Source organism: Bos indicus x Bos taurus, chromosome 21, assembly GCF_003369695.1.
Source record: "Bos indicus x Bos taurus breed Angus x Brahman F1 hybrid chromosome 21, Bos_hybrid_MaternalHap_v2.0, whole genome shotgun sequence".
Classification (NCBI taxonomy): domain Eukaryota; kingdom Metazoa; phylum Chordata; class Mammalia; order Artiodactyla; family Bovidae; genus Bos; species Bos indicus x Bos taurus.
Window position 1 is genome coordinate 46,800,196 of NC_040096.1, and position 19,944 is coordinate 46,820,139.

A 19,944-nucleotide genomic window follows, 5' to 3' on the forward strand; every position below is an offset into this window, starting at 1 on the left:
CTCACCTCCCACCTAGAGTTTTAACTTAAATTCTGAGATGTCTGCCTTCCCCCCAGAGAAGCCTTCTCGGCCCCTTCTCCCTTCAAGTCTCTCGTATTCAGACCAAAAGCTTTCGTTTGCTTATTCAGCATTTTTAAGAGCCTGATTTTGCTGTTTGCGCTGCCCCTGGGAAGGTGTCAAACACCTCTTTTCATTGTATTTAGTCACCCAGGTGCAGAGCGAGATTGAGAGAGACAGCGGAAGAACTTTCCCGGACTGTGCTGTCGCTCAACGGGCCAAACCAATCATCACACAGGTTGCCTCCGGGCCCTCCTCTTTGGGGGCGTGCCCCTAGTGAGTGATAGACGGAGCCGCCCGGCCCCGCTCAGCCCAGCCCACGTTGCTGCTTAGATTGAAATGCAGAACTCAAGCCTCTTTCAGCGGGGCACAGACTTCCTTTTACTCCTTCCTTTTGCACTCTCGCCGCCTCCTCCGGGGGAGAAGCGGAGGCACCGGCGGCCCGGGGCAGCAGCACGACGGGCCACTAAGGCCACACGAAGAGTTTCTTTCTGGGAGCGCGGAACTGGGGCCCGGTTGGTGTACTGCTCGGAGCAATGGGTGAGTGGCGGCAGGGTACGCTGTCAGAGCCGGGAAAGGAGGGAGGGAGCGAGCGGGCGAGGGAGGGAGGGAGGGCGCGCACCACTGAGCGCTCACACTCTCCTTATTGACTTTGCTCATGTTCCTACAAGTTGTAGGAACACGCTAAGGGTCAGCGGCTCGCAGCAGTTCAGTCTGAACGCTGGCTACTGGGTTGCTGCTGTTGATGCCATTTTTTGATTTCAAGACTAGGGAGCGGTGGCATCAGCCGGCCCCGCGCCCCGGTGGCGGACCAAATTTTGTTTCGCGTACACAGGGTACAAAAGCCAACCAAGAAAAAAAAAGACTAGACTTTGTCTAATTGCGCAGGTCCCTAGGCGGGGCGCTGGGGATCAAGGGGGAGCGGCCCAAGGACATTAGCGCCGAGTGGGCGAGAAGGAGCCGCTTTGTAGGCGTCAAGACCGACTTCCTCGCCTGCTTCGGAGGCTTCTGAACACTCGGAGAGGCCCTGCGTCTCACCACTTTATTTGCTTGTATCGGCCGCAGGCACTGCGGTAATGAGGGAGGAGGGTCTGACTCAACCCCGGTGATTTGAGGCCGTTCCTCAAGGCTCGGGGACCGTATGGTTTGGTGAAAGCCCGGGTCCTTAGTCCCAGGCGGGTGCCTCCGCCTTGCCCCCTGACGCGCGCGGAGGCCGAGTGGCAAGCGGTTGTCCCAAACTGTGGGTGCGCGTCCCCGCGCGCCGTGTGTTCGTTTTGCAGAGCCAGCCTTTGGGGAGGTAAACCAGTTGGGAGGAGTATTCGTGAACGGGAGGCCGCTGCCCAACGCCATCCGGCTTCGCATAGTGGAGCTGGCCCAACTGGGCATCCGACCGTGTGACATCAGCCGCCAGCTACGGGTCTCGCACGGCTGCGTCAGCAAGATCCTGGCGCGCTACAATGAGACAGGCTCGATCTTGCCAGGAGCCATTGGGGGCAGCAAGCCTCGGGTCACCACCCCCACCGTGGTGAAGCACATCCGGACCTACAAGCAGAGAGACCCCGGCATCTTCGCCTGGGAGATACGGGACCGCCTACTGGCGGACGGCGTGTGTGACAAGTACAACGTGCCCTCGGTGAGCTCCATCAGCCGCATACTGCGCAACAAGATCGGCAACTTGGCCCAACAGGGCCATTACGACTCCTACAAGCAGCACCAACCGGCGCCTCAGCCGGCGCTACCCTATAACCACATCTACTCGTACCCCAGCCCCATCACGGCGGCCGCCGCTAAGGTGCCCACGCCGCCGGGGGTGCCCGCCATCCCCGGCTCAGTGGCCATGCCGCGCACCTGGCCCTCCTCGCACTCCGTCACGGACATCCTGGGCATTCGCTCCATCACCGACCAAGGTAAGGGCACGGGGCCGGATATGGGATTGTGCAGAGCTTCCCTCCTCAACCTCTCTGGGGTTACCGCATCTGCGTCTCCAGGGGCCCGCGTCTGTCCCACCACCTGAGACTTTTTCCTTTGGAAACGTCAAGAGTCCTCCCAGGGGGTGTCCTGATCTCATTAACGTGAAACTCATGCCCTTCGTTTCCTTGCCACACACAGTCTACTGCCTCATCTCAAACTACCAGACCCATAACATCCCCCATCCCCAACACATGGTTCGCATTTTCCACCCTCCCCCGCCTCTCGCGCAGCGGCAGCCTCGGACCAGCCTGCTCACTTGGAGAGCGCGGCCGGGGCCGGACTTGGGGAGCAGCCCGAGAGGCCCGAGCGGGCGTGGAGCTGCCGGCTGCAGACACGGCTTCGGGCGGCTTGTTTGGGGAGTCGGGGACTCTGTAGAAATTGCAGTATTCTTCTTGCATTCTGGCAATCAGACCAAATTTGCTCAGGCAGGAAGTTCAAATGTCACCTAATTGGTTTCATTCTTATGCTTCACTTCATTTTCCTCGGAAACGGAGGTCCCGAAGTTACTACTAGTAACTTGCATGTTAGAGCATTGCTCATTCTGGGACGAATTTTCTGCTTTATTTCTCTCTTTCTCCCGCTCTCCTCCTCCCCGCCACCGGACACTTTCTACCTTAACAGATTTTAGCACATATATATCCTAGGAAGTGGCACCAATCACCGATAAAATGAAGGGAAAATGCACGGCGATTCCACGCTGTCCTCTCTTCTGTTCTTTGCCGTTTTCCCCGCGCCTGCCGCTTCCCTTTAGGGTCCGACAGTCCCAGGGAATTCTAGTGGACATCCCGTCCCTGCACGTTTTCAGTGGTGCCACCCCACCGTTCCTTTCCTTTCTCACCCTTGACCTTGCGTGTTGTGAATGTCTTATTCTGCTGCTTAGGATGATTCCCCGCGCCCTTATGCTCAGTCGGGCTTCCGCAGGAGACCCGAGTTTGTTTTCTTTTACTGCGTTGTTAAAACAGAATAAAACAAAACATAAAACAGCGTTAACTTCTTTCTCAGTAGGGAGAAAACAAAGTCAAAAATGCCCTAGACGCAGAATTTAAATAATACAGAGATAAAGAGCCTACCTTCTTAATTTCTCAGCCAAGACTTTAAAAAGAGCGGGGGGGAAAAATTAAATAGGAAATGGGGAAATAGTTCATTTAATTATTTCCTGCCTTTCTCAGTTGCCACCACATTGGCACAATTATCTTTTTAAATAATTAACCATAGCCCTGATTTCTCATCTTCTTGTTTTCTGACTGTGACTTTACAGGATCCTTCTAAGGGCCCAGTTTTGTCTTATTTGGAGCTGGCTGGAGTTTTAGTTGGAGAGAGTTTGCCCTTGATTTATAGGATAAACTGACCTCACTGACATTTAAAGGAAGCCCCTGTTCATGGGAAAGTGTGAGATCAGCAGAAACGGGGGCGCGCAGGGGGATCTCAATTTCTTAAGATAACTTCAGGCTTGTGCCCACCGATTGCCTTTTGTCTGGGAAGGCAAGGAAAGACTGGCAGTTCTGGGCCAAAATCCTATTTCCTGGTGCAAATTGGAACACAATCTTAATTCTTTGGCGAGGGGGAGGCATAGTGAAAAAAGACTGACAGAGTTGAAAAGAAAACCTTTCTTCCCTAGGGAGCCTACAATCAGACCAAATGTCAGTCGGAAAAGTATTAGATTATGGAGAGAAGCAACTCTTCGTTCTACATATGGTTGATTCTGGGTGCCAGCTTTAAACAACCTGTTTTCTGACAAATCTATGAATATAAAATGATTATTTCTACCAATGATCTTTCCTCAAAATGATTGACCTGCTTTGAAGCTCAGTATCAGATGGAAGTGTTTTAAGATCGTAGTAGTAGCTTTGTCAAACTTCAGTCCTCCACCCATGGGTCCCAAAGACAAACTGCTCCTAGTTTTCAAATATCTTCTCTTTAAAATTGTACTTGCTCACTTAAAGATGCCGATGATTCAACATGCACACCTCTTGGTATTGTGGTAATCGGTTTACATCATATAGTTTTCTTTGCGTCTCTATAAAGAGAATAAAGGACAGTTGACAGCTTTAGCTCTTTTCCAAAACACTTAATTCCACTTTAATTTTCCTAACCTTTTGTTTCATTGAAAAAGTAAACCTATGACCTTACCTCTGACACTGGTGGCACTTACAGTGGTAATTGTACTATTTGTTTTTGAGTCATATGCACATAACCTCAGTATTTAACGTGTAGAGATAGAGCGCGGAGGGTAGTCACACACCTATGCACTTCTGCTTTGCATGTATATTGTGGGCATCCTTTAGTCATTTGTTTGCAAAAGACTTTACAGGTCTTTTGTTCCATCTGTTGACTTAAGTACTAGATCCCCACAGCACACTGAGCACTTTCTGGACGTTTCTGAGCGCCAGAACAGGCATAGTTAGGCCAGCATGACCCTTTCTCCCGCACCAGTCTCAGATTTTTGTCAACCCCCAGTCGACCCTGGGTTAGGACTGAGGAGAACAGCGCGTCCAGTTTCACGCGTTCTTTCCCCGATTTGAGAAAATTCGGGGGAAAATTTTCGGATTCCTTCCACTCGTTTCCCAGGGGAGCGAGGACGGGAGGAGGTAATCAAAGGCCGTTGCGGGGGGGGGAATGTCTTCCCGCGGGCGTGGGGCAGAGAGCGGGGAGAGGCCTACTCCGAGGCGTCACCTGGGCCGGGGCCTGGGCTGCCGGCCGGAGAGGTGGGCCCCGCGCCCCTGGGAGGCGGAGGGCAGGGGGCCGACCGAGGTCGCGGCCCTGGCGCTCGAGGGTCGCGGGTTCCGAGCGGGTCTCAGGAGGGGGCGCGCGGTCGGCCCTACAGCCTGACGGCCTCTCCTCCTCCCCTCAGGAGTGAGCGACAGCTCCCCCTACCACAGCCCCAAGGTGGAGGAGTGGAGCAGCCTGGGCCGCAGCAACTTCCCCGCCGCCGCCCCGCACGCGGTCAACGGGCTGGAGAAGGGGGCCCTGGAGCAGGAAGCCAAGTACGCGCAGGTGAGGAGGCGGGGGCCCCGCCGGGTGGGCCGCGGCGGTTTGGGCGACGGAGGCCCGGGCCCCTCTCGGAGCCTCGACCGAGGAGAAGCCCTGGCCGCCTCCCCGTGACGGCCACGAGCCCCAGGCCAGGGCGGCGGGGCTGGGACAACGCCCAGACGCGCGAGGGCGGGGTGAGGCCTCGACCCCTCGGCTGGAGGCCCGGGGCGGCGGCCCTGGAAGCGCCTCGGGGCCTGTTGGCCAAACGGCTTGCGCCCCAGCCCTCTCCGCGGCTCGAGTCGGGGCTACAGTCACCTGGGACGGCGTCTCTGAGGGGCCAGGCGAGCGGCCGTGGGTTCCCAGCTGCGCGCGCGGCGAGCGGCCTGTACGCCCGAGGGCGCGGCGCCGCGGCTCCTCCCGCACTGACGGCCCGCGGCTCCCGGGGCACAAGCGCGTGTGGCGGGTCCCGCGACGGCGAGTAGAGGGCAGCCAGAGAAACTTCAGACAGTTCCCGCGCCCCGATTAAAGGTCACGTCGTCATCTCCCCAGGGAGGTTAGTGAGAAAACCTCAAATTATACGGACTGGCTGTCGACCGTTTAATTTTTCTTTCCCTCTGTCCCTCCCTCGACTCTCCAAAAGAAAACTTAAAACACCCCGTGTTGTTGTTTTTTTTTCTTTTCCTTGAGAAAAGCTAAACAACCATAACAACAAAAGCCCCAGAGTTTTGAGTCTAAATTCATCACCACGGTGGAGTCAGGAGTTCAAAGCTCTCAAAAAACCAAACAACAAAGCCGGACCTTCTTTGAACAGACCTAATGTAGGTTTGCAAATTTATTCATGCCAAACTCCTATTCCAGAGCCTCAAAATACTCAGTTTTCGTTTTATTATTTTGAAATCTTAAAACTTTCAATGTTTTCATATCTGTAAAAATCAGTTTTTTCCGCTCAGTGAAACTTGTAACTTTTATTCACTTGGAAAAAAAATCCTAGTCTTTATTTTCTCTAACAAACACCATTTCCACTTTCTCTTCCCTCCTTTATTTTGTTAAAACAGAATCCCGTATATATTAGTAGCTCTCCCATGACAAATATCACAGAAAATAGCAGCAAGGAAGGAGGGTCCCTTTCCTGAATCTCTATTTGCAAAGCACGCGAACAAGACATTACAAGAAAGTTTGTCACTACCTTCTGCAAAAAAGCAAGTAGTACAGAAGAGGCTTTATGTTCAGTGGCACCACTGCCACTTAAGCAAGTTATTTAACCTTTTAGAGTCTCTGTTTTTTCATTTATGAAGCACGGAAATAATAGGCCCAACCTCAAGCAGTGTGAAATTTCAATGTGATAATACAACCATGGGGCACATAGTAAGTCTTCATTAAATATTGCCTATGGATAGAAATGGCACTTAGAGATTGACTTAAAATCAAGCAGTTTTTTATTTTGTCACAATTTACTTTGATCAGGGAATACATAGTCAGAAAGTGTCAAGGTATTTTGTTACAAACAATAGAGTGTCTATAAAGCACCTAGCATATAGAGTGGTAAGCATTTACTAGGTGCTCAGTAATGTTTATTAGGTCATCATTGCCTGAAATAACATTGTGAAGTACAGAGCTGAAAAAAAAAGTCTCCCACATAGAGTTGATGAACCTAGTTAATAAATAAAGCAGTGTCATAATCCAAGAATCTTTAGGGTTACTTTTATTTTTACTCTCTTGAATTATAGACCTAGTGTTTAATCTTGTTTAGAAATGGTTAGTTAATACACACACTTCAAAATGAAACCAATCAATTTAAAATAAAAATAGAACAGTGTTAAGTAATCTACTTTGTATTTTCTGAACTTAAAAATCCATTACATTTTATGCAGTGACTATCAAATCACTAAATTATCAGATTTATAAAAATGAGTAATTTAAACAAGTGGCCAATAAGTATTGTTCTAAATGCTTGAGAAAAAATTAAAATTTTTTGAAGAAAAAGACATTTGTATCAGACTTTCATTTGGAAAGTTCTTAATGGCAATCTGCTAACCTTCTGCATTGCCATGTTGTAAGATAATATAAATGACGTAAAATTTCAAAACTTGAAAAATTTCCATGCATAATTAAGTCAGCAGCTACTCTAACTATCAAAATAGTGCTTAATGCTGAAGATGTGCTAAGTAGACACATATACTTAGAATGTATCATTTTGTGAGCAGTTTTGGAGTTTAGACATTAATTTCCTTGAGGGTAAAGTTATACATTAAAATTTGCTCATCAACAAACTTGGAAATGTAAGGTGTGTTGTGTGTGTGTGTATTCCATATATGTATATGCATTTCTCCTACAAATATTTGAAGGGTAATTTTATTTTTTAAGGTTATTTTTCAAAATGTTATCAGCATATGTATGTTTCTACAATCCTAGTATAAACTTGGGTAACACTTTTCTCTGTGTTATGAACAAAAATTGAAAGTCTTTGACAAAAAAAAAAAATTCTTAAGATTTTTGCCCATAATACTTTTATGGTATTTATGGTTGTTATTAAATAGCGCACTATTATATGATCTCAGTTTCATTTTAGTTAATAAAGGAGGAAATTGAGAGTTCAGGATCATAGGACTTAGAGCATAATCCTTTGTCAGAATATACCTGTAAAATTACCAACAATTGATCATAGGTTTTATTGATTACTGTAATCTAGAGTTTCTGTTTTCAGCTTAAACTGCAAAGAAAGTTGCCCGATTGCTAGTAATTAGAACCTTATGCACACATCTATCTTGTTTTTAAAACATTAGAATATTCAAACTTGTTGTACACATTACTGTTATACTGCAATTGATATTTTATAGTGCCATTCAGAAATCCTTATTGTCTATCTTTGAGGATAGAAGAAAAAGGATATTTATTTTTACTTTTTTCACCTACATTTAATGTTGGGCTCGAACTCTTTAATCTCATCTAACTCTCAATGACAATAATGTTTCTCTGGGTCCTAATGGCTGGTTCTTTTAAGTTGAAAATATAAAACTCTCTTGAATGCAACTGCATGGCAAAAAAACCCCAACAACAAACAAAACATATAGAGAAACATGAGGTTGGAATATATCTACCCTTTTATATGGTACTTAGTGAATTACTGCCTCATTCTTTTTAAAGAGTTCATAAGCAGTTGTATAGGTGTTGAAATTTTCTTTGTATTATTAGGCACACTTTCTCAAGAAAAAAAAAAAGAATATCTGGTACTCTGATTCAAGTAATCTGAATGGTGGATTTACAAGCTTTGAGTATCTTTATTTTGGGGTAGTGAAATCAACTCAGCAAGTTTAATATAAAATTAGCTACAAATTGAGATATCAGGAATGGAGAATAGTCTATAAATACTTGAACATAAGAAAAAGTTCAGAGTTAAATGAGATGTGAAAAGAGTTTAATTTGGAGACATAAATTAATCTGAAATTCTTATGAAACATTCATTTGTACATTATATTTAAAATATAGTATTTCCTGAGTATAATTTTCTAGTGCATTATTTAACAGACTGTCCTTGTAGACTACTGTTCTTGTGAAAATATAAATGAAGTTGCCCTGGATTTTTCTTCATATTAAATAAAGTTATTTTGTGCTAAATTTATAATTTTATAGAGAATCAATTTCAGACAAATGTTAATAGTCTTTGAAATTCATATTATCTACTATGAAAAATATTCTTTGATCTGGCTAGTTTTTAACTGTGTTTTAAAATTAGTAATTATGTATTGGTAAAACATGTCATATGAAATACCAAAAAAAGCTATTTAAATTTTTTTCAAGGCTACATCAACTTTAATAACATTTTGGAAACATAAAATTTAGAAAAACATTTAAAATAGCAGCTTTCCATTACCTAGAGACAATTAGATATGCAATGTGATAACTAAATATAATTAAGATCCTTTTGGATGGATGTTGAAATCATATTTACAACTGTCATTTCATTTTGTCAGATTTATTTTACTAGGTTATTGCATAATGAATTAAGAAGGGTAGAATAGCCAGAAAAATGACTTCACGCACACACAAAAAGAGAATCTTGTTTATTTTCAGATCTGAAGCTTTTTCTTGCTTATGATACCTAGGTGGAAATTCTAGGTGAAGCACAGCTGTGTGTGGCTGAACATACTTTATTATAAAGCCAGGGTAAACTCGTTTTATCGTAAGAGAAGGACCAGGTAGGGCTGATGAGTGGATGAAAGATTGTGGATTGAAGACTTGGCACTACTATTTGCATTTTCTTCAAGAAAGAAAACGTTGAGTAGACAACTCCCAGAGTTTGAGGAATTGTCTATAACCTCTAGCTGCCAGACAGTTGTCATACCAGTTTTTTTCATGGTCATGAGTGTTTGGAAACTAATGCATTTCCCCTTTCTCTGGGGGCAGTGGTGGGGGGAGGGGGATACATGCAGTGACCATAAATTAAATAATGAAAGAGCTAGGTTACAACTTTTATTTACCTTTTCAACAGCTTTACTCATTTTGCTTACTTAAAATGTAATGCTTATTCTGTGGTAAAGGGTGTCCAGTTTTTTTGTTTGTTTTGTTTTTTCTTGTTTTTAAAAAGCAAGAGCATCACATCTTTTGCTTTCAAAAGGCTGCACTAACTTAAGTATACAAGTGATTGTGAAACACCTATAATGTGTCCCATTTTGTGGGGATGTGAGATGATTAAAGGCAAGACCCTGTCCTCAGAGTGTTTATAGTCTAACTCTCTGCCAATACAGCTTCTCAACATAGTCATTTGAAAATCTTTTTAAAAACTGGCAAATCTGTGTAACATTTTAGAACGCAATGAAAAGTCATACTTTGATTCACTCTTGTGATAACCGTAACTAGACTACATTGCATATTAACGTATTTTTTTCCTGGACTCTTGTTTAATGTCAGTGGGATGAAATCTGTCTTTTTCTGGAAACATTCAACAAAACAAGGAACTTACTTTTTCCAGGGTATACAATTTGGTCTATTTTACTTTGTATTAGTAAATCTCATTCTCAAAATTAGGTTGAAGATAGTTTGCCTTAGGGAAGACCCTTGTACAGTTCTTTAGAGGAAAGGATTCTCGTGGCTTCCATGGAAGATCCACATGATCCACATGAAAAGGGGTTTGATGGATTGAGGTCTTATTTATGGAATCTTTAGGTAAAGTCATTTTCAGAAATGAGATTTCCATTACATGCCCATTGCTGGGGTTTCATTTGGAAAATTTGTTTACTCTTCCCTGGGGATTCCATATGTTGGTCGATTTATAAATCATATTTACAATCCAATTAAATAGAGTAATTTAGCATGTTTGCTCCCATGATATTTATGGTGTACCTTTGGTAGTCTCTACTCAGCCTAACCAGCTTTTCAGATTAATTACATGCCCTTCACTGAAAACATTGAACAGATTTGGGAAGTTTAGTCATGTGCTCTTTTACTGGAAGGAATAAACAAACATCAGTGCTACCTGTAGTTGTTTTCCTTTATGGTGGAAAATTTTACTCTTTCAATTATTGCTTCATAAATAACAATTACTTTACCTGGTGGAGATTTATATCTTTTACTAATGTCATGTTTCAAAATTAATAGTGAGAAAATTGCTGTGTTTATTGGGTCACTAGAATGAATGGTGATGGTGGCAGGTACATTTTATTTAAAGCATATTTGTTCTCTCATCTTGATTATGCCGTTTAAAAGAAATTTTTAAATATGAACTTTAAAAGTAAAAAGGGAAATTAAGACAAAACTTTTTCACCCCAGATCTAGGTTATAATTTAACCTGAGTGAAAGCTAAGCGCTATTTCTACACTGTTTAAAGATTTGTTTTTTTTAAAGCAAATTCTTGAGCCTTCCCTTGCCTCCTTCTAATGATGAGGAGGTCAAACCTCTCCGAGGTTCCCTTCCCAACCTTCCTTTCTGCAGTAGAGCTGGGCCTGCATCACTAAAATGACTCTAAAAATATTGCAGATTTTAGAGAACTTTGAAATATTTAACATAAAAAATAAATTTGGTGCCTTAATATGGACAAATCTGGAAAGAATTATTAGTGTTTTTTTTTTTTTTTTTACAGTTGATGAACAAATGTAGTTATGGAATAAATAAGGCACCTGATGGTAACCTGAGCTTAAATCCAATGTTTTGACTTCCCACAAATCCTAGGAGCATTATCTAAAATGAGATTCCACTCCAGCCTGGCTTCTTAGGAGAACATCTCTGGGTAAAAAGAAGTGGACCCACGTCAGGGATTGTAGACATTACATTTGAGGAGCTGAAGCGCCCCCAATAAAGGGGTAACATCAGTAAGCAATGGTTCTAGCAGCAAGGATGTAAGGAAAGGAAAGGGAAAAGGGGAATATGATAAAGCAAGTTTCACAGAGATCTGTAAAGTTGAATGATAGAAAAAATATATAAAGAAAAAAGAATGAGTAGGAAAAATTTAGCTGTGATGAAAAATAGAATTCACCAATACATTTTTTCCTGCTGTGTTGCTAAATAATATGTTGTTTCTGTATAATACTACATATCTAACCCATGTATTGGTCAAATGTTGAGCAAAAGTTTTCATTAGTTTTAAAGTAATTTTAACCATAACACTTTAGTCTTAACATTCTTATTTTATGATTCTTGGTGTATAAAATATTAATTAATGCTAGAATAGAAGAGACCAGATAAAGATGCAGACACCTTTCCATAATTGAGCTGGAGCAATTCCTTTCCAAACTAATTTCTTTTAGGTTATTGGGAAGATTCTAGATAATATCAGAAATATAATCTCTGTGCAATGCTAAATTTCTTCTGCAGGTTGCCAGTTCTTGATCTTCATACTCATTTGCTGAGAGAGCCTTAAAGTGTTTCTCCTTTGAGCCATTTTCTAATGAGCCATTCTCAGAAAGCAGGAAAAAGAGGGTTTTTTTTAGAAGTTAAGAAACAGAATTAGGGCCTAAGACTGAGTGTCAGGTTCTAGAAGAGGAAAGAATCTTTTACCAGAAAAGATGCTCTAGTTTGAAATGAAATCATATCTTTTAATTGTCCTGGAGAAACAGAGAATCCTGTATCAGAAGGGGTGATAACTTCTTTTAACACATGGCCATGGACTTGCTGATTGATTGACCTAAGGCAAATGGCTAAACTCCTTAATCTATATTCTCTTGTATAAAGAGGATAAGATTTCATTTATATTCAACAATGATGTGCAGTGGTTTCTTTCTTAAAAATCAGAACATCATCCTTTATAACACATTTTAGTTGCAATTAAACATAGAGTATTACTCATTGTAAATTATCTTGTAATTATTATAAACTCAGGTTAAAATGAGATACAGTTTATCAGTTCTAATTATTTGATAAAATATGTTGGGTATTTCTTAGTGCCTGAGACATAGGACAGATTCAGGAAACCTCAGTTTCCTTTCTTCTTCCCCATTTTTCAAAGAACAAGCACTCTGACAAGAAAAGAGAACACGAGGTATGTGTTCTTACAGAACCAAATACATAAAGTTAGGCTTTATGGTGGCTCAGAGGGCTTCCCTGGTGGCTCAGAGGTTAAAGCGTCTGCCTCCAATGCGGGAGACTAGGGTTCGATCCCTGGGTCAGGAAGATCCCCTGGAGAAGGCAATGGCACCCTACTCCAGTATTCTTGCCTGGAGAATCCCATGGACGGAGAAGCCTGGTAGGCTACGGTCCACAGGGTCGCAAAGAGTCGGACACGACTGAGCGACTTCACTCACTCACTCACATAAAGTTAACTCCTCTACTTTTATTCTCATTTTGACAGAAATTCACAAGCAGTGTTAAATCACATCCATGTATATATTTTACTCCATGCATTATTCTACATTGAGAAAATAATTTTTGACACCCCCACTGTTGCAATCTCATAGACATGGAAGTGAAAATAATAACCAAATGAATTACAGTAGAAAACAATTTCTATGTTGCTATTGAATTGGAAATAGAATCAAACATATGTCTGCTTTTCTTAGCTCTAAGGATTAATTTGTTTTATGAATTATATTTCTATTATTTACATTATATTTTCATTAGGAAATGTGATATGTTTATTTATTCAGATCACCACCAGGAAATAGCATTTTCCTTATTTCTAAACAATGTAGAAATTGAAGGGGGAAAATTAAGTTATTCGAAGAAGGGTGCTGAGTATTCATGCCAGAATCAGGATTAGAAATCAGGGTGTTTTTGGTGTTGTTAATAGTAACGATACCAACAATAATTTATTGCATGCCAGGGTTTCTAGGCAGACTTGCCTGCCAGAGTTGCTGTGTTTTGTTTGCAAACTAAGATTTTACATTTAAATTCATTTCAAGAGATTTATCCACGTGGCTTCTAAAACTTCAGATCACAGAGCCATAAAACTTTTGCAAGCAAATTTTCCAATTTCAAAACCATGCATATATAATCCTTTCATATTCTGATAGTTTCCTTTTTAATAAAATAACTCTGGAAAAAATACCCCCCTCATCTTCATTAAAAAACCCTTATAGACAAACTGCCTGATCTTTGCATGTCCTTTGTCCAACAGGCATTTTCAACATGATGTTTTAAAATATGGCCGTGTTTTATTCAACAAAGGTCATGCTCATTTTGAGTTTCTAAAATGACAGCCCACACTCTGCCCTTCTTTACTGGAAATGAAAGTACACCAACCAGGCCCTTCACAAAGATCTCAACAAAAGAGCCAAACAAAGCTGGAGTGTGGGGGAAAGCAACAAAGACAGACAGAGCTGAACGGATTCTAAGAGAACTTCATCACAATTAATTCTTTCCTCACCTGGTGTTTCCTTCCTATAATTCCAAGTAGCAAAAGCAAATACTGTGGATTTTCTGGTTTTAGCCTCCTCAAAATCTTTGTGGAAAAAATACATTTAAGTAGCAAGACTGAATGCATTTAGAATATAAACAGAGTCAAATCTAAAAAAAAAGAAATTAGAAGGTAGAGTCAGAATATTGTCAGTTACTACTCAGAACTAACATTCTGTGTTTTTCTAAGAACTGGTGAAATGTCAGCCACTCTAATGTGATTATTTTCACCTCTTCTCTTTTCCGACTCCTTTTAGGCACCAAACGGTCTCCCAGCTGTAAGCAGTTTTGTGTCAGCATCCAGCATGGCTCCTTATCCTACCCCGGCCCAAGTGTCGCCCTACATGACCTACAGCGCTGCTCCTTCTGGTTATGTTGCTGGACATGGGTGGCAACATGCCAGTGGCACCCCACTTTCCCCCCACAACTGTGACATTCCCGCATCGCTGGCGTTCAAGGGAATGCAGGCAGCCCGAGAAGGTAGCCACTCTGTCACAGCTTCCGCGCTCTGATGGGAGATTCTGTCTGCAGCAGCTTTGCCCGAGGAGTCTCCCTCTCAACACACCCTCCCCCTCTTCCCTGGTCTCGGATCCCACCCCTCTACTCTCCAATCCTTTTGCCGGAAAGCTGGCGTTATGGACTCACCTCCTTTGTGCTGATGACACTTAAATATTTCTCGCCATAACTTCTCTCTCACAGAAAACCTGACATGACTTTAGGATTTAAAAAACAGAAGCGATGTTCAGGATTGAATGAGACGTTCGTGTTGCCCACGCACTGTTTTTAACGTAGAAACCTGCACCCCTCAAAGGGCTTAAGGAACTTTTCAAACTAGTCTTTGGTAAAACCACATGTGTATATTTATTCTAAATCAACCTGAACTTCTGAGACGTGCAATTGTTGAGATTCTGCAAAATCAATAAAAGAAAATACATATAGAAAAAGTTATGCTACACCCTCTAATCAAATAAGGTAATAAAATAAGCCTTAATTCATCATTAGGAAACCAATCAATAATTGACTTGAGTGATCCTTTATTTTTAACAGATGACCTATTTTGTTGGAAAATACATGTATAACTTAAGCAATATCTGAGTTCAGCTCCTCTGGTGTTTTGACTTGGTTCCAAATACAATAATGTTTATATTTTCTATTAGTTTGTAAATACGGACTCTGGATGGTGCATTTGTGTTTTCATTCCATGGGATAACCCCCTCCCTACTCCCCCCGCTTCTCTTTTTTTTTCCTTTTCTTTTTGCAAAGGTGACTTTCCGGCAACATCTTTGTCTCTGGTGGTGGGCTGCTCAGGCTCCTGGGCCTGGACTCGCCCCAGATTTTGTGTGTGCAGTGAAGGCTTCGACATCTCATGAAGGACATTTTCTTTCTACAACAGAGGACTCAAAAATACAGATAAAACAAGCCAGTCTCCCATTTTGTATCCCAAACAACACACATGCCAAGCATATAAAGACAGGAGGGTGGAAATATCTGAACGAGGCTCTAAAGGAAGTCACTTAGAAACTTAAGTTCAATGTGAAATGCTTCGCAAAGACACTTAAAATGAACTTTATGTTAAAGAAAACCACTGTGAAACTAAATTGTACTGTTATTGTTGGCTTACCTGTGTGTTCAGCAATCGCAGCCCAAAATTACATTGTAATTTAAAGAAAATGGAAAATTCCGCTCTAATGAATGTAAAAATGGCTTGCTGTGAAGTTTACATTGTTGTACAGAAGCATGTGTCTCGTGTAGGTAAACTGGTGATGGTTTTAGAAATACAGATGCTATTTAATTTTTAAAAATTCCCTTTATTCATTTCTGGAGCTACAGGACATGGTTTAACTGATGGATCTTTTGAAACCAATCTTTTCACTTTAATGTTAATAATAGAACTGAGGGGGTATATGTTTGTGTGTGTGTGTGAGAGAGAGCATGTGATTTGTGATTATGTTTCATATTTTAAAACAACTGATTTTCTTGGGAAAAAATCTACAGTTTTAATCTCTTCTGTTTAGAAAGTTCTTCCTGCTTGGCAATATAGGCTTGAAAATACGTTTTTAAAATGTTGGTACAATTCATCTATTGGAAAATTAATATATTGTGGGGCTTTTTTTTTTGGTGTTGATTCTGTGCAATAACTAACAGAGCCCATCACTAGATATGGATGTTAGGTGGTTTTGATTTCTTCCTGTCTGGGCTGTGCACAGCCCACGGGGCAATCCACTTCTGTCACTTTGGTTTCATGGCCTCATTTAAAACTCAGATGGCTAGATTAGCCAGGTTTTCAAATCACTATGATATAAACAGTAAGCAGATTTCTGACACACAAGTTATGTTCGAGGAATTGCTTTTTTCAAGCAGCAGATATCTTGTAGAGAGCTTTGAACTGCATTTATTTCTAAAGCAACCGAAATTCAGTGCTACAAACAGAGGATTATAACTTCAGGAGAAGAATAAGCAGAAGGAGCAGATGAACTCTCAGGGCCATAGTCTTCCTTTGATCTTGTAAAACTCCTATTGACATCTGGAGTTCCCAGTCTGGTGAGAAAATAGAACTATAAACCAAATGAATAAAATACCAGTCCGATATTTGGTGGAAACTTTAAAACCATACGGTACAAGGACTCTCCTGCCATGCAGAAAACTGACACAAGGTACAGAATTATTCCTTATCAGATAGGAGGCTATTAGGAGTCTTTAAAAAATATCAATAATTTGTATGGAAATACAACTGTTATTTTCCTTATCTAAATTAAGAAGTCTCTTGTTAATATGCTATTTATAATTTTTTCCTGATTCTTGTATCTTTAAAAATCTAATATTAATACTATAAAAGTTTTCCTTTTCTTTTTTCCCCTGGAGGCAATTTAGCATTCTTAGCAATGGTGAACTCACATGGAGTAAATTTTAAAAGATAAGAGAAAGCCCAAATACAATTTGCTATTCAAAGCACACTATGATTTAAAACTACTTTTAAAAAAGAGAGAAGGAAAGTGGGAGGGGAGATGAGGTGGTTCGATTTTTAAAAACATTATTATTATTGGTTAACATTGACTTTTTTCCTCTGTTTCTTCGGGGGTGAAAGTGTTTTTAACCTGGCAAATGCACTCTTCAGAGATCCTTTTCCATCCCATCCACTTGGAGAGGTTAAAGGTTCAATTTCATGGCCTCTATGGAGGCAGTGCTCTCTCTCACAGGATGCAAGAGATAGAATCACCTGCAAGGATAGAATGCAGTTGGACAACAGACACATTCTTACTTCTCTTGTTTTGTCCTACTTTTAGTGACCCTCTTATTAAGTATTGGGCTGAAATATAAATTAAAGAACACGTTGGAAAGGATGTACAAGTGAAGGCTGTGTATGTATATACAGTATGTCAAAAGCCTTTATTTTTATACTTCAAATGCTCTAAATTAATAAAAAGTAATAATTACCATGTTATCTTTCATTTTTTATTTTCAAAATGTTTTAGTGACACAGCTTCATGGTAGACAGATCTCCTGGTTATAGTTAAGAACAGGTGTCATCCTAGAACAGGCAGATATTTTTGTTGACTCAAGATACTGAAGGAGCATCACTTCAGGATGCAGATATAAAATTAAGCTTCGTTACATCAACGTCAAGGAGATATTTTTTTTGAGTGCGTGTTAGTACAGGCATCTTTGCAAATGCCAAGAATGTACTTCTCTTTTGAAACATTTTCTTCTTCATAATACATATGTTAACATTGAAGTTAGTAGACTTCACATCTGAAACCATCACTTAAAAATAGTAAACTAGAAATGTAGTTTATTTTAAACATCCTTTTAAAAAAATGGCATAGGTAAGAATTCTGAGAAAGGGTATCTGATGCAAATACGGAAAGCACAAACAGGCCTAAGGAGCAGTTCAGATTTGGATTCAACATGAACATATTTCAGCATTAAAACTTGTTTTCAAAGGGAACTATGTGAAGAAAAGTAGTTTAGTATAGTTTCATGTTTTATCTTTGTCACAAAAGACTTCAAATATCATAATTTAAAAATATGATCTGCTTTAACCAACAGTGCAAAATATAAAGTAGGTTTAGGAAAATACAGATGAGATATAAACCAACAATTCAAATTTTAACATGAAATTTTAAAAAGGCCATTTTAGTACCCTTCAGAAACATTTCCATGTATATGATTAAATACTATTTATGGAAGCATTTAATTCCTTATAAAAACTTTAAATTTTGGCATATTTTTTTCACTTATAAGCACTTCTTTACCTTTTGGGAAAGAATAATCATCAATACAATGAATTTTTATTGCAAAGCCATGTAAGAGGAACATAGGTCATAAAATTTGTATTGTTTTTATGGAATATATCTAATTTCCATGCTACTTTTCTATATTCAGTTTATATATTTCATTGCTTCACAGTATTAATTTTCTCATAGTTTTAAGGATATGATTAAAATGACAGTTTCACATTGTCTAGATACAATTTTTGAAGTATCAAAATAGGTTTTGTTCTTGAACACACTGTTTTACCCTTTATAATTGTATCTAAGTGTATAATTATAATTTATCATTGTATGGGCTTAACTGATAGATATTCTCGCCTCCTGATGGTGCTGTGTAATGAAAATCCATTTTCACAAGGGGGGAAAATACACCATAGGCAATCACCAGTTCTCCTGAAGCCATGAATAGGTGTATTCATAAACCAGCAGCATCACTGCACCACCTAGAAAAGAAAAGAGCAGTTTTTAATCCTGTGAAATTGTGTTGTCTTTCCCACTGGGTTTCTGAATCCCCTGGAGTCTTATGCAGCCTATCAGGCAGAAGCCATTCAGAATCATCAGTTCTCAAGCTCCAACGCATAGACAGAAAACTACTGTGGAAAATTCTCAGAGCAAAATCAAGACCATCTTGAGCCTCCAAATACATTTTTTCCCCATGAGTTTCTGTAACCTTCATCATTTCTCATCAGATTCTTTTTCAGGCACTTTTAATTTTAAAAAGTAAATAAATACACATTTAGTCATGTAAGGGCATGTGACTTTCCTGTGAACAGAAACCTTCAGATTTGTCATATGTAGGCAAAGGATTTATCTTTTCCAGTTTATAATGAGCATTGTTGTAGCTGCATTCAACAAGGACATTTCTAAGATGGTGCTTGATAGATGAGCCTGGTTTTCTCTTACAGCTTTCAAACTGAATTGTAATGTGAAATATAGCTTCTGAGTCCTTCTAAAATCTGTATTTCAAAACGTAGCCAGCTTTCAACCTCCTTTTGTTGCCTTCATTCCTTTCATCTGCCTCAAATAGAGATATGGATTGCACTCGAAAATCTGGTAGTTGTATTGGGTGTCATAAAACCCATCATTTATCTGGGAAGGGAAGAGTTATATAATTGGCTGCAAAAACGCTTGCTATATAATATGTCAACAGGAATACGATATAGGAAGACAAACACTGAGGCTGCTGAATACCTAGACATTAGAAGCACGTGTATGTGAATGATTTTGTGTTCTCTCCGATGCGGTAAACAGCACACATCCTGTGCCCTTTAAGATGTTCTCTGTCCTTTCGTGTCTATGTGAACAGTACTACAAAATCAAAATGTGGACAAATATCCAGAGCACATCTTAGAGAAGACTTGGCTATGTGAACAGAAGACTGACTTCTGACAGAAAGAAATAGAACTTGATTTTCATCTTATTTTGTACACACTGCCATATGCTTTTTTTAATCTACAGGCTGCACATGTTTGTGTAACCTTATGCCAAAGATAATTATCTGCCTGTAATTTTCATTTTTAACCCATGAAGATACTCTATTAGCCCCATCTTGGCTGCTGTAGCCCTCCTGGAGCTCTGGCAAACAAAAAGGGATGCGCTACAGAGGGTTGTCATACGTATGTAATTGCTGTATTTCCTCTTATTAACCGTTTGCAGTGTAAGACAAGAACACACAGAATTGAGTAAGTTTTCAGCCTAGTGACATTTGGCGTCTGAACCACAGACTTTAAGATTCTCCTTTCCTGGGAGATCCTGATCATTAGCCACAGAGAGCTGTTAAGACTTATAAAACTAAGATGTTTTACCCTTTACAACTGTATATAAGTTGGGATGTTTCTCCAGAATGAAGGAT

The 19,944-nt window shown here is 40.6% G+C and overlaps 2 protein-coding genes across 3 annotated transcripts in view; one reads left to right on the forward strand and one right to left on the reverse strand.

The window, feature by feature from the left end:
• The first annotated feature begins 245 nt into the window (after nt 1-245).
• Nucleotides 246-17,256, forward strand: PAX9 (paired box 9). Its single transcript, XM_027521915.1, has 4 exons — nt 246-597; nt 1,338-1,964; nt 4,880-5,022; nt 14,079-17,256. The coding sequence occupies exons 1-4, from the start codon at nt 594-596 to the stop codon at nt 14,331-14,333; spliced, it is 1,029 nt and encodes a 342-aa protein (XP_027377716.1). The 5' UTR covers nt 246-593; the 3' UTR covers nt 14,334-17,256.
• Nucleotides 17,253-19,944, reverse strand: part of SLC25A21 (solute carrier family 25 member 21) — a 524,275-nt gene continuing 521,583 nt past the window's right edge. For both annotated transcript variants that reach the window (XM_027521916.1, XM_027521917.1), the window contains exon 9: nt 17,253-18,535. In XM_027521916.1, coding sequence (XP_027377717.1) covers nt 18,474-18,535 — 62 coding nt within the window. In that variant the 3' untranslated portion in view covers nt 17,253-18,473. The remainder of the gene's footprint in view (nt 18,536-19,944) is intronic.

Bases quoted from the DNA above. Each gene is read 5' to 3' on its own strand.
- PAX9 (XM_027521915.1), top strand. The intron at 1,965-4,879 runs GTAAGGGCACGG...TCCTCCCCTCAG, and splicing joins TCGCTCCATCACCGACCAAG to GAGTGAGCGACAGCTCCCCC. The intron at 5,023-14,078 runs GTGAGGAGGCGG...GACTCCTTTTAG, and splicing joins AGGAAGCCAAGTACGCGCAG to GCACCAAACGGTCTCCCAGC.